Source organism: Osmerus mordax, chromosome 17 (genome assembly GCF_038355195.1).
Source record: "Osmerus mordax isolate fOsmMor3 chromosome 17, fOsmMor3.pri, whole genome shotgun sequence".
In the NCBI taxonomy this organism is placed as follows: domain Eukaryota; kingdom Metazoa; phylum Chordata; class Actinopteri; order Osmeriformes; family Osmeridae; genus Osmerus; species Osmerus mordax.
Genome location: NC_090066.1, coordinates 3,724,977 through 3,749,971, shown reverse-complemented (window position 1 = coordinate 3,749,971; position 24,995 = coordinate 3,724,977). Strand labels below are relative to the sequence as shown.

The 24,995-nt window shown below is 45.6% G+C and overlaps 4 protein-coding genes and 2 non-coding genes across 7 annotated transcripts; 5 read left to right on the top strand and 1 right to left on the bottom strand.

Moving 5' to 3' along the window:
- Positions 1-846: 846 nt before the first annotated feature.
- Positions 847-6,511, top strand: slc25a3a (solute carrier family 25 member 3a). Of its 2 annotated transcripts, none has more exons than XM_067254363.1 (8): positions 847-906; positions 1,406-1,565; positions 3,310-3,437; positions 3,900-4,079; positions 4,306-4,487; positions 4,925-5,097; positions 5,404-5,514; positions 6,037-6,511. In XM_067254363.1, the coding sequence occupies exons 2-8, from the start codon at positions 1,424-1,426 to the stop codon at positions 6,195-6,197; spliced, it is 1,077 nt and encodes a 358-aa protein (XP_067110464.1). In that variant the 5' UTR covers positions 847-906; positions 1,406-1,423; the 3' UTR covers positions 6,198-6,511. The 2 variants fall into 2 exon arrangements, with proteins under 2 accessions (XP_067110464.1, XP_067110465.1); XM_067254364.1 differs by lacking the exon at positions 3,310-3,437 and adding an exon at positions 2,486-2,610.
- LOC136960559 (small nucleolar RNA SNORA53) lies at positions 4,621-4,840 on the top strand. The gene has a single exon (XR_010878855.1). It is a non-coding gene; the product is annotated as a small nucleolar RNA SNORA53 (small nucleolar RNA).
- LOC136960558 (small nucleolar RNA SNORA53) lies at positions 5,562-5,795 on the top strand. The gene has a single exon (XR_010878854.1). It is a non-coding gene; the product is annotated as a small nucleolar RNA SNORA53 (small nucleolar RNA).
- Positions 6,512-10,721: 4,210 nt separating the features above from the next.
- ldhba (lactate dehydrogenase Ba) lies at positions 10,722-15,282 on the top strand. The gene is made up of 8 exons (XM_067254238.1): positions 10,722-10,844; positions 12,673-12,809; positions 12,984-13,101; positions 13,236-13,409; positions 13,636-13,809; positions 13,942-14,059; positions 14,144-14,267; positions 14,429-15,282. The coding sequence occupies exons 2-8, from the start codon at positions 12,681-12,683 to the stop codon at positions 14,594-14,596; spliced, it is 1,005 nt and encodes a 334-aa protein (XP_067110339.1). The 5' UTR covers positions 10,722-10,844; positions 12,673-12,680; the 3' UTR covers positions 14,597-15,282.
- Positions 15,283-15,602: 320 nt separating this feature from the next.
- kiss2 (kisspeptin 2) lies at positions 15,603-16,090 on the bottom strand. The gene is made up of 2 exons (XM_067254965.1): positions 15,994-16,090; positions 15,603-15,901 (listed from the first exon to the last, which is right to left on the bottom strand). The coding sequence occupies exons 1-2, from the start codon at positions 16,088-16,090 to the stop codon at positions 15,603-15,605; spliced, it is 396 nt and encodes a 131-aa protein (XP_067111066.1).
- A 1,218-nt stretch (positions 16,091-17,308) lies between these two features.
- On the top strand, positions 17,309-24,853 carry gys2 (glycogen synthase 2). The gene is made up of 16 exons (XM_067254171.1): positions 17,309-17,429; positions 18,308-18,489; positions 18,795-18,986; positions 19,154-19,339; positions 20,043-20,187; positions 20,478-20,595; positions 20,742-20,862; positions 21,354-21,460; positions 21,666-21,725; positions 22,083-22,161; positions 23,363-23,476; positions 23,589-23,715; positions 23,812-23,907; positions 24,028-24,191; positions 24,291-24,371; positions 24,641-24,853. Exons 1-16 carry the CDS (start codon positions 17,309-17,311, stop codon positions 24,851-24,853), a joined length of 2,106 nt encoding a protein of 701 aa, XP_067110272.1.
- Positions 24,854-24,995: the final 142 nt, after the last annotated feature.

Below are 24,995 nucleotides of genomic sequence, written 5' to 3'. Positions count from 1 at the left end.
CATGGGGGGTGACGTTACAGGTAACAAACTGGAAGCCTGCTCTTGACACTGATCACCAGGAGTGGCTCTGTGCCTGATTACTAGACAATGGCTAGAAATAGAACTCATGGCCAAATACCAAGTAATCTACTTACTTGAGTGACACACACACCATGGTTATGCAGAAGACTGATTATATTTGATGGTGGTTTAGGTGTAGTCCTATGGCCATAGGTGAAGCTCCCTGTGACTTGTAAGCATCTCAGCACCCCTAAAAATAATAATAAAAAATTGAATTATTATCTTAACACGTGCTCTAACGTGTTAAAACAATGTTTATTTATTGTTGACACGTCATTATCGTTTAATTTGATGCTGGTAGTTCACGAAGAAAGGGACTTTCTTAGTGTTTTCATCCATTCAATATTTTGCATAATAAATAAATGTATTGTTATCTAGTGAAATTAGTGATTTATTAGCAAGGGGGTTTCACACTTTTGCAAGGCACTATCAATGTCACATTCTCATTGGGGGCTGAGCCCCCCTAAAGGTGTGATCCTAGAATCGTCCCTGCTTGTAAGGGGTTTTATATTTGGATTTTAAATTCATTGTTACACATCACTTATGTCCTTGACGTATGATGGGTCCTTTGACAGTTCAATAGGGAAACAAATTGTCGACAATCAAATCATTAATAAACGGTGGCGGCTGAGGTGAGTGAATTTGCTTGCAGGCCGATGGTAGTCCTATTTTATGATTGGGCAAGAATGATGAAATGTTCTTGTTAGTAATTGGACAGAGCAAATAGACTCTCCCACTTTACTAGTGACGTCACGAAAGGACAAATTGATTTACCGCGAGGTCATTCGGTCTCTGTGAGCCGGCGGTTGCAGTAAAGCGGAGGCGCCATTTTAAGACATTCAGAGAGTGAGTGGACATTTTCATCAAATATCAGATATTCAAAAAATGTATGGATGTGTATTAGCATATTTAAACGTAGCCAAGACTATGCGTCTCATGTAGCTGCGTTTTATTCACTTATTATTTCAATAAAAGCATTAGCAATGATTCCACCTTGACTAGAGCCAGCTAGCTAGCTAGTTAGCATATCGTGTGTTTAGTACTATATGACTGCAATGCACAGCACAGTAGGCTAGAATATTAACCGAGGACACATTTTACGAATGTTATTCATTTATCTATGTAATTGTGGTGCAGACTGTTTTCTTCTGTTTGCGTCTCTGACATTTTTGACTTTGCAGAACGCAAGTTGAAAGCACCCCCCCCCCCCCCCCACGTGACGTTCTATCTGATTCAGTGCACTTCTAGTGGGAGAACGACTGAGCCAGCTATTTCCTTCGACTAAAGCGGTGTGGCAGCATAGCACGCTAACTAGCTAACGCTAGCTCTTCTTTCATTCCTGCAGCCCGCTAGTCAGGACATCATGTACCCGACCGTCCTAACGCAGCTTGCCCGGGCCAACCCATTCAGTGCCCCGCTATTCTCCCTGCAAAAAGTAGAGGAACCTAAACAGAGCCTTCCCGCAAATGGACAGAACCGAAGGCTCGCCGCCGCAGCAGTGGCTGGTAAGGTTGGGACGGATGGGCCTCTCTAACAATGTGTGACATTGTTAGTGAAATCAGAATTCATGTATAAAGTAAAGGTGGTTCACCTATTATTGTGTTGTGGATGAAATATTGTTATTTCCTGACCCATTTGTTAGCACTTGAAAATAAAACGCCAACTCGAAATAGCTAGGCTAACTAGGCCTTGCCTTAAGCCAGACACGTATGGAGGACACAGAAGGACAAACTAACCCTTTGGACTACATTGCAGTAGGTGAATGTCTAAGATCGTGTTGGGTCTTGTATTTTTTTTACGTATTTTACGAACGGTGATGACTACATTTAGACTGATGGCAAAGGCAAGGTTAAAGAATACATTGATGTTGAGTAGGCTAATCCGCGTTCTCTGACCCCTAACTCGCAGCCTAGTGTACGTCTGTTGAAATTTACGGAATCCACTGCAGGCCAAGTGTAGTTTGACAGGTTTTATGCATCAGAAGATTTAGGATAGGTGGAAACTAAATCCATTTTTAAGTCTTCAGTACTATGTGTGCAAGCACATTGCACTATCACATTTGACACCTAAAACCATTTTGAGTGAATAATGGACTATTGAATACTTTCAACAGAAGGTTGGTTTTTATTAGACAACTTGAACCACTGTATTGAGAAAGTTTGGTAGAACTGATAAAGTTCATGTTGTCAGGCTAAACATTGAGTTGCTGGTAGGTAGTGTGATGGTGTCCTGGTAGCCAGTTACCTGTTGCATAACAGTACATGACCAGTCAAGTGCACTTCACGTTAACCCTTTTAACCTGTGATACAGTAAAAATGCTTCACCTTCACAGAGGTCAAGCATACTCTCTCTGACCCATTTAGTTTGATCACCATTCCATGAATTCTAAATAACGAATTAAGTACCACTGCCTGTTTTTCTTCAGAGGGAGACAGTTGTGAGTTCGGCTCCCAGAAGTATTTGATCCTGTGTGGCTTTGGTGGGATTCTAAGCTGTGGTACAACACACACAGCCGTTGTGCCCCTTGATCTGGTCAAATGCAGAATGCAGGTCTGTCGTCTTGCGATTTGCTAATTAAACAAACCCCCCTCACCCAAACCCACCTGTGTTTTTGAGGCGTGTTCATTTGCATGGGAAATGTATCAACGATCACACTTATGGTGGGACTCTTATTTTTTTGGTCATTGTCCACTTGATCACTTGATTTATATGTTTTATCTAATGACCACCAACGCATGGTAAGTGTGATTGTGCCCTGGTGTGTTTTATAATCCTGCCTGAAGCCTGTCATTATCATCCCGTTTCTCTCATTCCTGATCCACAGCTAAGGACTTGCATAGGTTAAGGTCAGAGAGGACAATGGGAAAATATTTCCGGAACGTTGACACAGCCAATTATAACTTTATCCAAGTACCACTCTTTGCCATTGGTCAAAGGTGTGCTTTCATGTCTCTCTAAAATATAAGCAGTCAGTGTAATCTGGAATACATTAGAAATTCTTTTGTAGTATTGCTGGGAAAATCAGTCGGTTCATTAGATGTCTGGGGTCACTAGTGTAACTTATAAATATTATGATTTCAAGTCCTACACTGAAGATGGGTTTGAATGCAGATTTTGTTTGTGAATAATCATAAATCGGGAATCATGATTCACCCTTGATGTGTCCCAAATGAAGGCATGTTGGTGATTTTGTCCCTGTGTTGCATGTGACTGCATGTGTGCACGTTTGTCGTTTCCCCTTTGATACAGACTCTGATGTGAGCTGTGATTTTGGCTCAAGCAAGTACTATGCCCTGTGTGGGTTTGGGGGGATCCTGAGCTGCGGCATAACACACACAGCTGTCGTACCCCTCGACCTTGTCAAGTGCCGGCTCCAGGTTTGTACGGTAGCCCGACGACCCGGAGAGTCAATTCCTTTCTGGCATCTATCCCATTCAGAAAATGTGTCAAGGTGCCCTTAACCTTGGTCACCCAAGGCTTGATTTTAAAGGTTAAGGAAAATCCAATTGACTTCTCAATTATGAACCAGAACAATTTTAAGGTTTTACTGAATAAACTGGAAAGTTGTTGACTCTAAACCCTGGTGATTAACATTTGAGTAAGTGGGTACTTGCAGTTCTGGGGAATTAACATGCATAGCATACTTCCATCATACCAAGAAATGCCTTTACACATAGTTGCTGTTATGTAGAATTTAGCATACAAATGATGAAACCCTTAGCATATATACATTTGGGTTGATTCACTAGTTAATCTCCTCATAGACCCATAGTCAGATCGGCCCCACTGTTTAGACACTGTTGATTCTGTCCTCACAGTGTACATCTCTGCCCCTCTAGGTCGACCCAGACAAGTACCGAAGCATTGGGAACGGCTTTTCCGTCACGCTGAAAGAGGATGGTGTCAGAGGCTTGGCCAAGGGCTGGGCCCCCACCTTTATCGGCTACTCCATGCAGGGACTCTGCAAGTTTGGCTTCTACGAGATGTTCAAGATCTTCTACAGTGACCTGCTGGGAGAGGTGAGAAACGGGGAAGGGGGAACTAATGTAGAGAAGACACGTACGCCCTCCTATAAGACAGGGTTGATATGAACCTGGAGATGGATGTTGTGGACCACAAACCAAACATACTTTGCCTACCCTGATCAAGTCGAGGATTCCCAAAATCATCAAACCCTAGCTGAAATGTGTATGTCGACCTTCTTCTTTTTGCCACCTTTGACCTCTGCTGTCTGTCCCCTACCAGGAAAACACCTATCTGTGGAGGACGTCTCTGTACCTGGCGGCCTCCGCCAGTGCTGAGTTCTTCGCTGACATAGCCCTGGCTCCCATGGAGGCGTGCAAAGTGCGCATCCAGACCAAGCCCGGCTACGCCAACAACCTCAGACAGTGCGCTCCCAAGATGTTTGCAGAGGAGGGTGTCTGGGCGTGAGTATATTCCCCTCTGTCGTTCACCCTGCTGGCCGCTGCGGCTTTCTGAGGAAAGAAGGCCCAGTAGGTAGAGGGGTTCTCTAAAGCTATTTGTATAGTGTACTGACCGTGCGGTCAGTTTAAACAAGCAGACACGCTCCTTAGATCCACCTCTAGGGGGCGCTTCAGGTCTGGGGCTGCTGTCTCGGCCTGGACGCCCTCAGCAGCTTCCTGGCTGTACAGTTAGAGGTGCTTGAGTCATTGGCGTGTGAGAACAGTCTACCTGCTCCTCAGCCCCCCCACTGCACTGGCAACCCACCAGGTTAACTGGCAGGATTCTCCCAGGGCAGACAGGCTGGGGAGCGGACACTCATACAAGTGACATTTGTCAAGATGACTTTACGTCATCATAGCCCACCATCCTGACAGCGGAGGAATCTCTTGTCTCTCTCAAGGTTCTACAAGGGTGTGGTTCCCCTGTGGATGAGGCAGATCCCCTACACCATGATGAAGTTCTCCTGCTTTGAGCGCACCGTGGAGCTGCTGTACAAGCACGCCGTGCCCAAGCCCCGCAGCGAGTGCACCAAGGGAGAGCAGCTGATCGTCACATTCGTAGCTGGTTATATTGGTGAGTACAGCGGGCTACTGCATGGAGCGTAATCAAGATGCTAGTGTTACAGGAAGATGCTACTTTACAAAGCAAGTCATGTACTCAGAGGGGAGGAAAGATTGCTGTTGAGCGATTTGTCTATTAAGATATAATAAAATTGTATTTTCTAGCATTTAGCATACTAGGTATGTCCCTCCACAGCCGAATATACATTAAATTGTGCACACACAAATGGAGTAATCCCTTTTTGATATCAAAAGGCAAGACTGATTCTGCTGAGGGCAGCTCCTAAGTGTGTGCTGATGTGTCCTGTCCCTTTTACAGCTGGTGTGTTCTGTGCCATCGTGTCCCATCCTGCTGACTCTGTGGTGTCTGTCCTGAACAAGGAGAGTGGCAGCACTGCATTAGGGGTGCTCAAGAAGCTCGGGCCCAAAGGTCAGTACTCCAGCTGCATCTCATCCATTATTATCACTGAACAAGCAGACACGCTCCTTAGATCCACCTCTAGGGGGCGCTCCAGGTCTGGGGCTGCTGTCTTTGTGCTGCAGTCTCAGCCTGGACGCCCTCAGCAGCTTCCTGGCTGTACAGTTAGAGGTGCTTGAGTCATTGGCGTGTGAGAACAGTCTACCTGCTCCTCAGCCCCCCCACTGCACTGGCAACCCACCAGGTTAACTGGCAGGATTCTCCCAGGGCAGACAGGCTGGGGAGCGGACACCACATCTTTTGATACCTCCTCGAATGTCATGTCTGTTCTGTGTGCTTTTTAAAGGCTGCATTGGTTTGAAAGCACAACATTGTATAATGTCTAATTGAGCATGGACCCATAGACATGGCAGTCTAGTTTCACCATCTCTTTCTATTTCAGTGGAGAGTGATGTAACTGACCTACTTATCTTTTTACCACTGAGTAATATCACACACCCTCTTAACTCTCTCCCCAATGATCTTGTCTCCAAGGTGTGTGGAAGGGTCTGGTGGCCCGTATCATCATGATCGGCACCCTGACCGCCCTGCAGTGGTTCATCTACGACTCCGTCAAGGTCTACTTCCGCCTGCCCCGCCCCCCTCCCCCAGAGATGCCCGAGTCCCTGAAGAAGAAGCTGGGCCTCACAGAGTAGAGACCTCCGCTCTCTCTGGAACAGCCCTCCACCAGGCAGCAGTCTCTTGTGATCTCACGTCAGCGCCCCCACCCTGGCAGCACACTGCTCCGTTTTCTATATTTATGTTCCCACTGCTCCCGTAGGCCTGTCTGGCCCCAGAGCTGCTACTCATGTATATTTAAGAAGAAGAAGAAGAGGAGAAAGCAAGGGAGTGTGATTGTCCCCAGAACCAAGAAAGGGACAGGATGAAATAATGTAGAAACATGGTCTGTTTTTATCAAATTGTCTTTAGTTATGTGGAAATTCAAAATATTAAAGATTTCTTCCCTGGATATTCAGTATGGTTTTTCATTCTTTACACACAACTTTATTGTGATCCTTGGCTGGTCTTGTTGGATATAAAAACATCTGAGACAAATGAACTAATGTAGGTGAAAAGTATTTTATTTTACATGTACATTTCCAACCATTGGAGGGAGCTGCACACTCACATTTTTGATGTGGGAGTTTAAAAGTTGGCTTGATTTCAATAACTCTTACAGGTCATTCATAAAATCTAGATCATATAATGAAAAAATGTGGTACATTTAGGTAATTAACTCTCCAAAAGATATACGCATGTTAAATAAGCATTCATCTTAATCACACGGCCAGTCCAGTGTTGTATTTTAAGAAGTGCTGGTAAGGTACAGTAGGTTGCAATGACCCAAAAAAGAAAAATTCATTATTTTGTGGATGAACAGGAAATGGAGCTACTCTCTAGATGTGGGGTTCATCTCATCTACGATGGTTGTCATCATCGATGGTAGTCATCCTATCAGAGCACCTGTATGACGTGTGTATAAGCAGAACTTCCTGAGGGCACTGGAGGTCTGAACACACTAATGGAACTAGTCTGTCACATGACCTTCAGAGGCAGCTTTACCATTGGGTGTCTCAACAGACCCCTTTTGTTACCCAGTATAATCATTGTTGTCATTATAATCCATTTGTGTGCTTAGAAATAAAGGTTTGGGTTGGGATACTGGGAAATGGGATGCGTGTGTGAGATGGGAGTCCATTTCTGCGTGACCTCTGATCATTGTCTGGTTTTAAACAGGAATAACACAAAGGTACCTCTGCTGCAGCAACCTGATGAATAAAGCATTGTATATTTCAAATGTGTGGATGATGAAATGCTTGTCATAGATTTGTTTTCATTCATTCACAGTGTTAACCATGAGGTTTGGAGATCGTCTGAATGAGAAGGTACAATGTATGACATTGACTACTCTATTGTACATAATAATAAGTGACAATATCATCTTGTAATGACATGGAGTGTATATTCCTCAAGTTAACACTGACCAAGTGAGAGTGCTGGAGTCTGGTGATGGTGGAACAGATTCTGGGTAGAGGTCTATTTTGGTCTCAGGCCAACTCTAATGTGTTAGAGACTAGGTGAAAACAGCTGTGGCTCACCAGAGACACACTCCCTAATCCCCCACACACAGCCTTGTTTCCACTGCACCCTGCCATGTTCTTAAATGCAGCAGAAACATTCAAGACACCGCGCATAGGAACAATCATTGTCAAAACTGTACAATGTTTTGCTGTCTTTATAAGACGTCCTTTTGTTTTGTTTTTCTTTGTTTTTGGTAAATCGTTTCGGTTTCTGTGTTCACACCTCAGGACAAGGGTACTATCCTCTGGATATGTCTGTGACTGGAGAGGACAAAGTTCCAACAACAAAAAAAGCAGTATGCGTGGTGAAGTGAGTTGTTGCGCATTCCAGAATGCTGCATTCATTCATGCGTGAGTGTGTGCCCATTGTCGTGCTGCCCTTGTGTGAGGGTTTTGGAGGACATGCTCTGAAATGGGAGCCAGACTTCCTGTCAGTCATGTGAGCCACTGCTGGGCTAAGCTGGGTCTGTGATAAAGAGTTCACAAAGTGGAGACATCTACAGTACAGTTTACCTCTATAACTTTATAAGAAGTGCCTTTAGAACACTCAGAAGGCCTGACTAGGGTTTCTTAATAAGTGAACCGTCTAGATAACCAGTGGTTGAAAGCTTCACCAACCTTGAGAATGTCATTAAGGAAGACTTGTCTTGTGAGATATAATTAAAGATGTTTTGATGATCCAGACAATACCGCGTTTATAAAGACGACTGGAGAGATGAATATCTCCAAGAGACCCTTGGAACTGTGTATCTGTACCACCATATAGATCTTAAATATGACATAGGATGGAAGTTGGGGAACAAATCCTCCAGCAGAATAAGCTACATTGTTTTCAGTTGGTCTTAATTGCGATTAAGTCAGTAAGTCAGTTCTCTGTAATGGTCGAGTCATTCACTGACCCAAGGACCTGTCCTTGGGTCAGTGAATGATGTGTAAACACTGACACTCCACGGATAACCCACTATTGCACTATTGACAGTAATAACTGAACTAGGTGGACACTTTGTTTTACACCTGTATGCATGTGACGGCAAGGCTAGGACAATGGAATCAGCACCTGGACCTATAATGATCTAGTTACTCAGAGTAGGAGTGGTGACTTACCCTCCTGTCTCTGAGGAGAAGAGAGGAGGAGAGGGGAGAGGAAAACAGTAGAGTAGAGCAGAGTACAGGAAAGCAGAGCAGAGTACAATAGAGTACAGTATAGTAGAGTCCTCATCAAGTACTCGTCAATGATGAAACTTTGAAAAATATATATTTTTTCAACCTTTCAAAACAATTTGTTTCTAAACTATACTTTAGAAACTCCTTTTTTTAAAGGAGAGGGGGGGAATAGACACCCTTCTGGAAGTTTTCACTCCCACCAATTATAATGAATATTATCATGATTCAGCTTGTCAACCAGCTAATTATTAGTATGCAGGATTAGTGTTGGAAGCAAATCAACAGGCTCTGCTGATAGCTTTCCAGAACAGGATTGGGCAGTCCCGGTGTGTGTGTTAGGAAGGGTATGTTGGTATGGAAGTCATTTTTAGACAACTATCCTGTGTCATTGTGATTGTTACAGACACAGAGGACGATGTAGCAGAGAGCAAGAAAAAGAGATAATTTGATAAATAAAAGAGGGTGAGAGATATAAGACTGATCTTCTGGATCCAACCCTGCTCCTCCCTCCAGTTGGCTCTAAGTGCACTGCTAAGGTTCCCCTCACCTCCTCAGTGTGTGCCAGACAATGCCCTTGCAGCCGACCCAATGTCTTTGACTAGTAACTGTTCCCTACCCTGATTGGCTGAAGAAGGAGGAGTGACTGCACTCCCAATTGGATGTCTGGCAGGCCAGGCTGCTTCATATGTGACATTGATAGGATTGCTGCAACATCAGGAGAGGAGAGAAAACAGCCTACTAAAACATACTGCCCAGCTTTGGCTATTCTCAGACTCACTGAAACAGTGCAGACCCCTCTGTGGGATTCTATTGTCTAGAGGGAAACAGGGAGAAAGTATAAATGGGAATGTTCAAAATGAAGTGCTAACAATGTTAAACTAATGCTCAGTTCTGCTTTCAACATTTACAAAGATCCCCACATCCCTTACTGCAAACTCATTACAACAGTGAGCCACCGAAAACATTATAGGTGCAAGGTGTGTGGGAATAAGGTTTACTCTAAATGTGTCTATGAGGAATAGATTAACAATCTCCTGGCAGGTTTCCATGGTATCTGTACTGTCCTTTTACTGTTACTCTGTTGGTGCAACTGTTTTTTGCTCAACTATATTTGAGAATGTTTGTTCCTCCTGTTGCCTGGGGGATTGTTGGACCTAATTACGCGACTCAAACCCTTCCTCCATCCGACCACACCTGCATGTTATGCCCTGTTGGGGAATTAACCAGGTTGGTTGTCCAAGTGACAAGGTAATGAGTCTAGTTAAGTAGTATGAAATAAATGTCCTCAACTAACTTCTCAAGTTCAATGGGTTGTGGGTTGGAGAAAGAAAAGGGGTGAGAAAGTGACTGCTGAACTCATCTGTTTCTCATGTGCAGAGAAATGCCTCGTCATGCTGCTGTTTTGGCTTGAATATATTATGAGTAGGGGGCTGTTTTTTTATTAAGATCTGTGTGCTCACTATGACTTGCAGAAATGTTGGGGAAAATGGTCTTCAGATATGTCTATTCGATCACACATTTTGTTTTATGCCAATGATGATTGCAAACTCTACCTATATCATCACTGTAGATGAAAACGATACAGATTTTCACATCCAAATGGCGCCATCCAAATACACATCCACAAACTAAAGCTTTCATAGGTAATCCATATAAACGTCCGTGCGAGCGCCACCTGTTGTAATCATGCGACAAACTAATTTGCCTCAAACAAACTGACGTACCCACATGACAATTAATCATGAATCGAATTAATTTTGACTAATGTTTCAGTGAAGACCGCTCCTCTCACACTTTAAAGATAGATCAGAGTCAATTGTAAATGGAATACCAGCCTGACTTCAAAGTTAACTAGGTCAGGTCGTCCCTACCAACCTCATATTTGAGCTACACACATTGGCATCCCATCTTCCTCCTCCTCCTCTTCCTCCCGGAACCCTTTCAAATTGAGCACCCTGTCAACGTCACGCGCTTTCACTGCTGCAGCCATCCTCGACGTTCCCTCACCATCCTCTATCTGGACCAAAAGGGATATTCATTCTTAAACACTGCAAACATGTATGTACTTTCTTTGCTCTGATCTATTTTGGGGATTGAAAAATAAGTTTGTGTAGGCGTGCCACGCGCTCATGGTTGTTCGAAATGCAATGGATGAACACAAAGCGCACACCATATTTCTGATGTAACCTGTCGCTGGCTTCCAGCTGTAACAATGGTACACGGGGATAGCTTATGTGGAATCTATTTAGATATCCAGTACATTTAGAAAATCGCTCTCAATTTGATGCCGCTAGCTAGCATGGGTAACTAACACAATTTAACGTATTCAGCTAGCTAGCTAGTTCACAGCAAGGTTACAAACGGCCATCTTATTCACCAACGTAGTTGCTAATAGAGCAGGCTATACTTTGTAATTATGATGAATTGAATTGCTGGAGGTACTTTCAATATTTTATTTTGTTACTGGTTATTAATTATTTTCCACGTCCATTGGGAGATTTCTTTTGTGAGAGCTGAGCATACAGGAACGTGTATTTGGTTAGTCAGACCAATCGGCAGCATCAAGGACAATGAAAGGTCTCTGCGTAATGGAAATTGAAAACGGAAAGGACTATCTTAAGAATCAAAGAATCGTCAACGGACACACATTTCAGATGTGAAATGTTTGGCAGTCATATTTTAGTTACCTAGAAGATGTGGGATTCAGCGAAGGCTGGGGGGAGACGAGTATGTCACTAACACACACACACACACACACACAATTCAATAAAGGATAGGTTGTTTTTGAATGGCACAAAAGATGGCATGGCTGAAAAGATGAAACCACAAAAGCAGGGACAGGGCCTCTTAGGCCTGCTGTCAGGGTATTTGGAATGTAAACTTTTTTTATAGTTAGGTAGGTAGGTGATAGAAACACACATCTGTATAAAATGCACAAGGTTTACATATGTATTCTCTTTTGGAGGTTTAAGCATAATTTAAAAAACTTGACTTGGTGTTTGTAAAAAGCCTCGAAAGAAAGGAAGTTCATATGACCACTACAACCCTAATTCTACTGATGCACTGTTGGCAGTTGGGCTATAGATAGCCTTATTTGTGATTACATAAACAGTTGTGTGCGTGTGGTTTGTATCTGTGTGCTTTGTGTGTGTGTGTGTGTGTGTGTGTGTGTGTGTGTGTGTGCGCTGCACACAGCAGATGGGATATCTAGTGTGTTTGCAGGATTATAGTTTCCACTCTGCCAGAAGAGGGGGCAGGAGGGAGGATTTAAGGGACCAGTGAGCGGTGCATACGAGCAGGAGGATTGGGCCTTCACACTGTTGCATTAGGAGCGTGACAGTGCATTCTACCTGCATCCTAAATCACACTAGAGGACTCAGGCCAGACAGCTACTCTTGAGGAGCTAGGAATCCAAGATGGCCTCCAGTTGGATTTAGACCTGAAGGCCCAGATCCGTTCAATCATTTGATGGTGTCAGCCTTGGTAGTGGAGTAGATATTTACTTGAAAAATGTTAGATCTTGTTTCCCGATGGGTCGATGCCCTACAGTTTGTTTGTAATGGTGTGAGGTAAGGTATAGAGGTTTTATTGACTAGGATGGCAGAAATTGCCCATTTTCTTTGGTCATTTTTCAAGGTTAACTGAAGTGACCACTTCTAGGACCTCCTGAAGTCCATCACAAGATTAAGGATAGTGATTGGCTGGCTATGAGGTTGGGTTTCATATTAGCCTACTGTTGCTTAAGAAAGCACCGTTGGTGACCTGACCTGGAGTGTAAAACCATTAGACTGAGCCGTGCTCGGGTGTAGGCTTAATTAGAGGCTCGTCTACTTAGACTCCCTCTCTCATCTCCACTTTCACTCTCGGTGTCTCTTTCTCTGCACAGCTTGGATCATGTCGTCTGTCATGCAGAAACTGATCACCCCCCTGGCCAGTGGGCCTGCCGAACCCCCCAGGAACAAGGTGACGGTGGTGGGGGTGGGACAAGTTGGCATGGCCTGTGCCATTAGCATCCTCCTCAGGGTAAGTCTGCTTGCCTGCATCAACGACGAAGACTCTAGCACACTACTGCAACACAACAATTAAACGGTTCTATCACAATGAAACCCTGTCCCCACTGCTAGCGGGGTAGTCCCCCTAACCATCCTTTTTTCCTCTGCACTTCCTCCCCCTGTTCCCCCTCCTCTCTTCCTGCAGGACCTGGCTGATGAGCTAGCCCTGGTGGATGTGATGGAGGACAGGCTGAAGGGAGAGATGATGGACCTGCAGCATGGCAGCCTCTTCCTCAAGACCTCAAAGATTGTGGCTGACAAAGGTACAGCAGTCTGTCCTTGGGTTGTTTACCAGACCTAGTGAATTGTGACACTCCCAGTTCATGTTCTTACTGACTAGGTGAACTGTGTGTGGTTTTTACGTTTATTGGGAATTAATGATGTGTGTGTGTCACAGATTACGCAGTGACCGCCAACTCCCGTATTGTGGTGGTGACGGCTGGCGTGCGCCAGCAGGAAGGAGAGAGCAGGCTCAACCTGGTCCAGAGGAACGTTAACGTTTTCAGAGCCATCATCCCTCAGATCATCAAATACAGCCCCAACTGCACCCTCGTGGTCGTCTCCAACCCAGGTACGTGAACACACCCACACAGACAGACTCAAGAACACACACAATGAAACACACACTTTGTCTTTCACACACTTCATGCCACCAGATCATTGTATTGTCAACCCGGCATCATTCCAGTTCTATCCCACGGGCATACTAGGGTATAGTGTATTGGCAAGGTCATTCACCCCTCCCCCCCCCCCCCCCCCCCCCTCTCTCTCTCTCTCTTTAATCTGTGGCCCCCTAGTGGATGTTCTGACCTATGTCACCTGGAAGCTCAGCGGCCTGCCCAAGAACCGCGTCATCGGCAGTGGCACCAACCTGGACTCCGCCCGCTTCCGCTACCTGATGGCTGAGCGCCTGGGCATCCACTCTAGCAGCTTCAACGGCTGGATCCTGGGGGAGCACGGAGACTCCAGCGGTGAGCATGCACACGGAGGGGAAGGGGTGGAGGGACCCCATGACAGGTTTGGAGAGTGGAGAACAGAGGGATGGTGACAAACGATGGGTTTCAGAGGAAGTGACCAAGTGTCCGTCACTCTGCGTGTTGCAGTGCCTGTGTGGAGCGGTGCCAACGTGGCAGGAGTCAACCTGCAGAAGCTCAACCCCGAGATCGGCACTGATGGAGACAAGGAGCACTGGAAGCAGACACACAAAGAAGTGGTGGACAGGTACATGTACCCCTAGTTGCCATGCTCCGCCCTCTGGTCCCCTGCTCCATACTACCAGACTGACAGCAGCGTGTTGCGTTGCAGTGCCTACGAGGTGATCAAGCTGAAGGGCTACACCAACTGGGCCATCGGCCTGAGTGTGGCCGACCTGACTGAGAGCCTTGTCAAGAACATGAGCAGGATCCACCCAGTCTCCACCATGGTCAAGGTGAGGGCTTCACACCGAAACCCCCCACACACACACATTGATGCTAAGGCACGCTGTTTCTGTGTTGTGGATGATTTGACAGCGGTCTTTAGTCAAAGGGAGAGGTGGATTTGAACCGTGCGTTTTTTGTGTTGTAATCGAGCCGTAACTGTGGTTGGCAGGACATGTATGGCATCGGCGAGGAGGTGTTCCTGAGCCTGCCCTGCGTGCTGAACAGCAGCGGCGTGGGCAGCGTGGTCAACATGACCCTGAACGACGAGGAGGTGGCCCAGCTCAAGAAGAGCGCCGACACCCTCTGGGGAATCCAGAAGGATCTGAAAGACCTGTAGACCCAAGTCGCGTCAGCGGCGGACGTCACACACTCCCACACGCCTCTCCCAGCACCCCTCTCCCGTCACCTCCCCTCCCCACGTCTCTCCGTCAGTCAGTCCTTCCTCCCTCCTGAGTCTAACATCCTTTCTAGCTAAATAATCTTGACAGGCACCCCTAACACTCCTTACTTTTTCTTCCACAACTGATACACTCCTGTCACCCTGACCCCTCCCCCCACACACACACCATCCTCAGTAGGATGATGTGGCCGTCTAGTGAAGTGTAACATTCTGGTTTCGGTGTGACTAGGGTAAGCGTGTATAGCATCCGTTACCTGTGGTCTGTTTTCCTGTGTTGCAGCTATTCTACGTACGATCAAATAGAAAGTAGTGTTTGGGCTCCTCCTTTCACTCGTTTGCACTTGAGCACGTTCATTTAACTGCCCTGTAGGGATACTAGGACCCTCATCCTCCTGTCTGCTCCCCCGTCGGGAGGGGATGTCCTGGCGGGCGGGGGAAGTGGAGAGAGGCCCAGCCCCCGTGTTTCCATGTCTTTGTCAAAGGGAGAGGGCTGAGGTGGATTCGAAATGTCCTCACCTTGAGTTTTTGTTTTGAAAACGAGCTGTCACTGTCATTGGTGTTAAGAATTGTGTTGACAATTGGACGAGTAACTTAATAAATATATGCATACTCATGCAATAACATCCTGATGTGAGAATTGTCATTATTTATTTGGCAGCACGATATTTAGTCACAAAAGCACTGCAACATTGTATAGTTTCTGGCTCTTGCATTAAAACACATAAAACTGAATGGTTAACGTTTTCACTGCTGCAACACACATCGTTTCACCGTTATGCTTTCCTCTGATTTTAGAGTGCAACAATTAGAATGAGATAACAGGTATAAAACTTAAACACAGGAAAAGATGTAATACTTTGTCTGGATATATTTAGAATAGGCCAACAGCCTACAAGGAAAGTGGACAGACACATTTGTTAGACAACCTGATGGAAAATTATGTTCAGGTGGGTACGCCCAGTTCTTTGATATTAAATAAAATTGACAGTTTGTTCGGTCTTGTTTTTGTAATGCCGATTTGGGATCTGTAACCATTGTTTCGCTTTCCAAAACGAAGCCCAAACGGATTGCAATTAAATTTACTCCGAGTTAGTCGGTTCTGGCAGATAATCTGTCGTTCGTCTTCTTTCTCTTTTAAAAGGTAACCAAGATTCTGGTTGTCAGGTAAATTAAGCCCCTCAAGCTCTCTTTTTGTCACCACAGAGCTCCCTCGAACCCTGGCAGGCAGCGAGAGTCCTGGAGGTACAAACAGACGATTAGGCTATAAACATGTTTCACATTAAACAAATCCATATTATACAGTTTGAGCTATTAAAACAGAAATGTACCTGTATTATCTGTCCACTCAGAAGTTCCAAAGCCATTTAGAGACACCCCCAGAGTTCCATGTTGACGAATACCACAAAACAGGACCAATGCCAAAATCATCATTCTGTCAAAACCCATGTGCTCACTTTTTCACTTCTGACCAGTCTAAACGAGGTGCAGTCATCTACACCAAGCAGTCCTTGTTTTGTCCACGGCAGATGTGTAAACTGCAGTTTTATACCCACCCAGCATAACCCCCTGTTTTGAACCAGATCGTGAAGGGGCTGGCGATGCGAGGTACACCTGCGCCCCTCCCTCAACATATTACGGCGCTTTCTACTACTTGGGAGGGGGTGAAATGCATTATTCATACTTCTAGGAAATGTTGACAATTTGCGCGCTGCTGACGGACATAAGAACATGCATTATGTTTTGAATAATGATGTAGTTGTACAAGTGATGCAATATAGTGAATCCTCCTAGAAAGATACATCTGGAGAATCTTTCAAGGAGGCATTTTGTTGGCCGATTGTTAATTATTTTTCATCAGATCATGTCAGTCAATTAATCGAACACAATTTTCATGTGCAAAACCATTAGCGTGTGGGACTTTTCATGTGGTTAGGCTAACCATAACAAAGGACCAATTGTAATTTGTAATTTCTAGTGTCTGGTAGAAAAATAACAAAGATAGACGCCATTCAGCCGGAACAGTGCGTCACGGTTTTACCTATAGTGCTTTACTGACTGGAAATGATGTTATGTTCATTAAAAGAATTGGGCCCCACTTAAACAATGATGTTATTCTGTGCATGGCCTGTTATTTTACACGTAGGCCTACGTTCAAAATGCATTATAGACGGCCTACTCTAACAGTTGGATAGTGCTTTGACAAATGGTCGTGGAATTAAATTACGTAATCAGTGCGCCGCTCTTTGCTCACCACCCGGCACGTTCTCAGCTGGTGGCTTTGCCAAAACCATCACACTGATGTCCGTGGACTTCAGTCCCATGCTCCCATAGAATATATTTCCCTGTGCAACAGACCAAGGGGTCGAGTTAATTCACTGAGAGGCGAAGAGGAAAGACGGACTGCGACCACATCGGGCCCCTCCAGTCCCACCAACCTGGTATTTCAGCTTGTCAACAGCCCCAGGGCCAGGGAACCTCGCGAGCATCTTAGGTCACTAGGCGCCAGATAGACTACTTCAATCCAACCGCTAACAAGCGGCACCGTTAATGTCCCATTTTTAAAAAGAGTATTCATACGCTTTTAAGGTTTAATGTTGTTAAGGTGTACGTTTGAATAGACAATAGGAGCCCGTACTCGCTGCTGCTAAGATGCCCCTGACTCGATCCTTATCCATGAGTTCCCTGAGCGGCCTTCCCCTGTGGGAGGAGGAAGACCTCCCTGTGGAAGAAATGCTGCTGTTTGAGGTAGCCTGGGAAGTCACCAACAAAGGTGAGGATGAAGGAACATGGCGTCACCACTCAGGGTCGCTATGTGCCGCATTACAGTATACGCAGATATGCATACACAATAAATCATTCACAACTTGATTGATCGTACAAAATATGCTGTGAAAGGGATCAGCTGTCCCGTGCTTCTGTAGGTGTTGACTCAGAGGTCAGAGCAGTCAGACAGGGATTTATACCCCATACTTTTATGTGAGGAAATGACACACAATGATGGAATAGATGTAGAACGTAGTCAGTTGTAACAATCTCCTGTGGCTTGTCCACACCTGTTTGTTTGACGGGTGGGCTTTGAAACAGACTCCTATCTTTGGCCCCAAAGAGCAAATATTGAAGTACAGTGAGAGTGGCGATAGAATATCTATGACTGAACAGTTAAACATTAAACTGAATAGATACCCAAACTAAAGAAAATAACAGTATTTAGGTTGATCTTGATATGGGCTACAGAGTTTCATGTCTTGTACAAGTCCTCAGAGTTATCTATAGTTTGGGAGCATTTCTTTTATTTTCAACATATTACAACAGGGTCTGTTTGTGAATCTCTTGTTCAGAATGCAGGCTATTGTTGGCCTCTTTTTACTCAGTAACAGTTCACAGGTTATCAAGCCTTCTGACGTCATACACACATTTACAAAGTGCTCCTGACAAACGTTTCAGGGCGGTTGTGTGTGTGCTATTTTCATGTGTAGTTGTGTGTGTTATGTCACACCGACAGATACCTGTGCTTTTCTTCTCTATAGATTTGTGTTACATGGTCCTACATTCGGTTGTCATTCATTATAAATGGTCAGTTTTATACTTTTATACAGATACAAGTATTACGTGTTCATGCGTCTGTGTTTGTGTGTGTGTTTCCATCAGTGGGGGGTATCTACACAGTGATCCAGACCAAGGCTAAGATAACAGTGGATGAATGGGGGGAGAATCTCTTCATGATGGGGCCGTACTATGAGCACAACTTCAAGACCCAGGTGGAGGCATGCGACCCCCCAAACCCCGCTATAAAGAAAGCCATGGACGCGCTCAACACCAACGGCTGCCAGGTACTCGACGGCCTGCTGCCTTTTCACCACTAGATGGCATCAACATCTTGTATTTGGTTATGGAGCTTGCATAAACAGCAGATGAATGTACAATGAGCTAGTGAGGAGTGTGTTTACATAAAAAACAATCCAAATAGGGATAACATTTATAATTATGTATTGATGTTTTGTTTGTATAATGGTTATCTAGGCCTATCCTGTTTACATTATGTGGTTGAAACCATAAGTGCAGCCAATCTCACTGTGTTGACATTGTATTTTTGTGTATTTTCCTCACGTTTACGCCACTGTGTTGGTGTTTACAGGTCCACTTTGGGCGCTGGTTGATAGAGGGCAGCCCTTATGTGATCCTGTTTGACATCGAGTCAGCAGCCTGGAACCTGGACCGCTGGAGGGGGGACCTGTGGGACACCTGTGGTATCGGCATGCCTTTTAACGACCGAGAGGCCAACAATGCGCTCATCTTTGGATCCCTGATAGCCTGGTTCTTCAAAGAGGTACTGTATGTGCAAAGCCTGCTTCTGTTCCAAACACAAATATAGACAGTGGTGTAAGTGCAACATTTTACATTTTCACTTGCAAGCACCTGACCTTTTTAATTGAAAGTTGTATAACAGTTGCAAAAATAATAAAACATACCAATTCCCTGTTGTTGGGTTGTCAGTTGACGGACCAAACAGGGGACATGCCAAATGTCATCGCTCACTTCCACGAATGGCAGGCCGGGGCGGGGCTTATTCTCATCCGCTCACGGAGGATCCCCGTGGCAACTGTGTTCACGACACATGCCACTCTGCTGGGCCGGTACCTATGTGCTGGAAATGTGGACTTCTATAACAACCTGGACAAAGTGGGTTTAATCCTTTACTCACACATATCCAGATACCATAATGATGTACTGTAGCTAATAAACTCTCTTTCTCTCCCTCTCTCCCTCTCTCCCTCTCTCTCTCTCTCTCTCTCTCTCTCTCTCTCTCTCTCTCTCTCTCTCACACACACACACACACACACACACACACACACACACACACACACACACACACACACACACACACGCTGTAGAGAGCTAGTCAGAGTTAGTGAGTGTCAGCCGTGTGGCTGTGCGTCAGGGAGGGTCAGTGGTTACCATACTGCTGTTTGTAATTGGGCCTCTTTGACTCAGTGTAAAGGTCAGCGTGGACCTAAAGGCCATTCACCAGATTTGAGGGATGATTGACAGCTTCTCGTTAGAGGAGATGAGAGGAATGGAAATGGAAGGATATAAGAGGTAGAATGGGTAAGGAGAGCTAAGGAGGAAGTAGTGCAAAAGAAAGAAGGGAAGGGGGGAAGCCATTCAGTGAATGTCCTTCCATTATAACAGTTGTCTTTTAAATCAATTCAACTACCATCCTTTCATCCCCAGGAACAGTAACACCAGACTGAGATAAATGACAGTCCACACAAAGTTTGATCTAGTGTTTTATCTTGGTTATAAACCTACTATTTTTGGTGCTGTTCTCCTGTCAGAGCAATATAGTAAGTCATTTATGTTGTCTTCTTTAACCCTGTTTCAGTTCAACGTCGACCAGGAGGCTGGGGAGAGGCAAATCTACCACCGCTACTGCCTGGAGAGGGCTGCTGTCCACTGTGCTCACGTGTTCACAACAGTGTCCCAGATCACAGCTGTGGAGGCCAGCCACATGCTGCACAGGAAGCCAGGTGGGGAAGGATTAGTCTGTTTCACCTTATCACTTCCAAGTGGGGAAGGATTAGTCTGTTACACCTCATCACACCCAGGTGGGGAAGGATTAGTCTGTTACACCTCATCACTCCCAGGTGGGGAAGGATTAGTCTGTTACACCTCATCACACCCAGGTGGGGAAGGATTAGTCTGTTACACCTCATCACACCCAGGTGGGGAAGGGTTAGACTGAGATCCTTCTTTGAAACAAGTGGGTTACAGTGCATGGCTGCTGAGAGATGGAGGGGGTTTGTGTTGTTCTGTGCAGATGTGGTCACCCCCAACGGTTTGAACGTGAAGAAGTTTTCAGCCATGCACGAGTTCCAGAACCTCCACTCCACCAACAAGAACCGGATCCAGGAGTTCATCCGGGGACATTTCTACGGGTCGGTCCTGTTGCTGTCCACAAACACATCTCATGCAGAACAACTCACTGGATCAAAGAGTACATGCCTACCTCACACGTCCTAGTGTCACTCCAACATTTTGATTGGTCAATCTCATCAAACTGTGTGTATGTTCCGTCTGGCAGCCACCTGGACTTCAACCTGGAGAAGACCCTTTGCTTTTTCATAGCAGGACGCTATGAGTTCTCCAACAAGGGAGCAGACATTTTCCTGGAGTCTCTGTCCAGACTCAACTACCTGCTGAGGGTGAGTCTCACCTCCGTCTCCAGCCTCTCCTCCATGGTCCTGCAGACTGAGGTGGCTGATTGACATTGATTTATGGTGTTACAAGACATCTCTAATCACATACCCCAACCATTTTTAAAGCTGGTTGTTTGACCTCAGGGGTAAAATGTGGAAACGTGACTCTTGTAGAGCTACCGAACATTGTGCAATTACAGTCTCTTTACAGTTCACCCACTGTAAAGGGTGAACTGGGTCTAGAATGTTCTTTTATTGTTCTGGTTTGCCTTCTTTCCTTTGATTTGCTGTTTATCCCACATTTCATTTAGTCATTTAGCAGTTGCTCTTATCCAGAGCGACTTACAGTAAGTACAGGGACATTCCCCTGAGGCAAGTAGGGTGAAGTGCCTTGCCCAAGGACACAACGTCATTTTTCACGGCCTGGAATTGAACCGGCAACCTTCTGATTAATAGCCCGATTTCCTAACCGCTCCGCCATCTGACCCCTATCCCAGGTGCATAAGAGCGATGTGACAGTGGTGGTGTTCTTCATCATGCCAGCGAAGACAAACAACTTCAACGTGGAAACACTGAAGGGACAAGCAGTACGCAAACAACTCTGGTAGGTCCCCAGATCACAAGGTGTTCAGCTAACCAAGTCTTAGCTAGGTTCTACTTAGAAGTCTGCACAGTCTTCATATCAGACAGAGACTTTCATCCTCTGTTTACCTTTCTCTCATACGCTGTTCAGAGACTGATAGTCAAACACTCATCTAACAGTCCTGATTGGCTGACCTGGGTCCACCCCTGTGCTCTTGTCCATGTAGGGACACTGCTCACAGTGTGAAGGAGAAGTTTGGGAAGCGACTGTATGAGGCCTTGTTAAAGTAAGTCCATGTAACACCCTACTTCCCTCTGGTGGTCCCCACAGAGTGGCATCTGGTCTGACGGGAGAGTTGTAGCCGGACCTGTCTCTCACTATTATCCCGTAGAGCAAATAAATGACCTTTGGTGTATATCCTAAGTGTTGAAATAGGCTGGGCGTTGATGATGGTTTGTCTATCCTGGTTAGAGTGTGAAGGGATGTGTGTGTATGTGTGCATATGCGTTTTTGTTGAGAAATGTGTGTGTGTGTGTGTGTGTCGGATGTGTCTGGAGGCCAGAGGTGAGACTTAGAGTATTTCTATCCCTTTCCCTCTTTCTTATTCTCTCTTTCTCTCTCGCTGTCTCTCTTTCTCACTCAGAGGGGAAATCCCTGACATGAACACTATCCTGGAAAGAGATGATTTCACCATCATGAAGAGAGCCATCTTTGCCACACAGGTACACATAGTATATACGAAAATGAAGAAAAAGGTCCTATTTGTGTGTAATGCCAGAAATATGCAATAAGCGACAATCATAGCTTCATTTTTGACAATCGTTTGAATAATGAGTTGCATCCTTGCTTTGTGAAGGCCTTTTAAAATAGGAAATATACATTTAAACACATAACAGCAAGGAATACAAGCAATTCTGAGTTATTCTCATAGACTGAGATGAACCAGACAACTGTCCTAGTCCGAGACACACAACAACATACAGGGAGCAATCCAACACAGTTTTATTTTATTTTATGAATGAATGAATAGAGAAAGCCATTTAAACAGTCAGTGGATCGATGTGAGCTACACCCCAGAGAAGTGATCTATCTTCTCTGGGATGAAGGGGGATTCCCTAGGCCAGAAACACGAATGAGTGCTGGTGAAATGGCCCTCCAGAGTGGGGTTATTTAATGCCTGTCCCAGCGGGCCACAGCTTGATAGATCTGCTGTGTAGCAATGATGCATCACTGGCCCTCGACTAAAGTGACAAGAAAACAGGCCGCCCTCAATTAGATTTGGTTTATGTCAACGTCAATATGTCAGCGTTTGAAAGGGGAGGGGTTATTGACTATAGTACATGTGTACCGTCCTGTGGGAGGAGAGGAAGGGGCCAATGTACATCTGTAGCAGTAGCAGTAGCAGCTCACGTCAGTCTCCTAACCTGCTTTCCGAGATGTATTACCTTTTATCCTTATTCACATGCAAATGGAAGGACGACAAATGTGCTGTTTGCTACCGAGAGGAGAGCTGCTGTGTTTACTCCCTCGCGTTACAGTGTGGTGTTAAAGCCTGCTGTTGCCCTATACATCTCAATACTGTGCATTAGCATCCAACTGTTCTAACTAGAAACTCAGCATGCTCATCTTACACTGGTCTGTTTGGTCCTAAAGTAAGAACTTTTCAGGCGAGAAGACATTAGATATCATTAGCTGCAGTGTTTGGAAGACAACGATCAATACTTCTGATGCCTGTTTCAAAGAGTTATTAGTCATGGACCAGTAATCCATACACATTGGATGCTTTCTCATTGGTTTCTCTGCTGAAGGAGATTCATGATGAGCTCATAAACACCCACAAGTACCCAAGCATGTCCATTCCGGTCCCCACGAAAACATTTAAAAAGGCCACATGCTCACACACACATGCTTCTACTGTCGCAGAGACACACTCTCCCTCCAGTCACCACTCACAACATGCTGGACGACGCGTCAGACCCCATCCTGGCCAACGTGCGGCGCATCGGCCTCTTCAACTCTCGCACGGACCGCGTCAAGGTACGGCTGGCAGGTGCCCTCTGACTGTGGAACTCACGCCTTAATCTCTGTGTGCAGCCTGAAGACGCGACACAGGGAATGACAGTGAGAGCGTGTCATTTCCTCCTCTCAGATAGTATTCCACCCAGAGTTCCTGTCCTCCACCAGTCCCCTGCTGCCTATGGACTATGAGGAGTTTGTACGAGGCTGTCACCTGGGAGTCTTCCCCTCTTACTATGAGCCCTGGGGATACACACCAGGTACACACACTCATCACACACACACACACTCACAGTGGGTGGTGTGTGTTGCTTTGGGTCTTTGAGTTTGCTTGTTGTGGTTGTCTGTGTTCCCAGGTGAGTGCACGGTGATGGGGATACCCAGTGTGACCACCAACCTGTCTGGTTTCGGTTGTTTCATGGAGGACCATGTCTCTGACCCCGCCGCATATGGTACAGACGGAATCATTTGTGTCCATTCAGATGTCTACATATCGTTTTTTAAATATCCTCTTATTGACCATTTTTTATTGATGTGTGCAAAATGGTATTGCTGTTTTCCCCTCTCCTCAGGGATCTACATAGTGGACCGACGGTTTCGCTCAGCTGATGAGTCATGCAACCAGCTGACCCAGTTCATGCTCTCCTTCTGTCAGCAGTCCAGACGACAACGCATCATCCAGCGGAACCGCACAGAGAGGCTGTCTGACCTGCTGGACTGGAGGTACCTGGGACGGGTGAGCGCTTCTTCATGCACCTTAACACACACACACACACACGTAAACACACACACACTCACACACGCCCTGATGCTCTGTGGGGATGTGTGATTGCAGTTCTACAAGCATGCCCGCCACTTGGCCGTAAGCAGAGCTTTCCCTGACAAGTTCCAGATGGATCCTCTGGTCCCTCCCCAGGTAGGTGACACAGGATAGGAGAGATCCTGTTCCGTCAGACTGTACTGACACCTGGGATTTGACCCTCATGATGTGACCAGTAATTGATAGTTTAACATTTGGATGCATGATACAACATCAGTTATCAGGCTCCCTCCAGTGATCTCATAAACCCCCTCTGTCTTTTGCTCTCGCACTTGTATAACACACACACACACCCACGCGTACACACGTACTGCACAATAAATAATATTTTTTTGACATTTTTGTATTATCTGTACCCCGCACAGACTCAGGGATTCCGTTACCCCCGGCCCGCCTCAGTGCCCCCCTCCCCTTCTGCCTCCCTACACTCCACCCCCCACCACAGTGATGAAGACGATGACGAGGACTATGATGAAGATGAAGAGGCAGAGAGAGATAGGCTGAACATTAAAGCGACTTTCTCTCTCAGGGACGTGCTTGAGGGCGAGAAAAAACTGCCAGGAGAGTCTGGCGACTGAGAGGTCAAAGGTCACAGTTGACAAGTCATGCCAGAAGACCTGGGTGTCACACACTCTGGTAATACTATCAGATACCTGTTTGGTTCACCCTCACAGAAACCCCACAGACCTCTGCTTATATTGAGAGATTCATTTATATAAG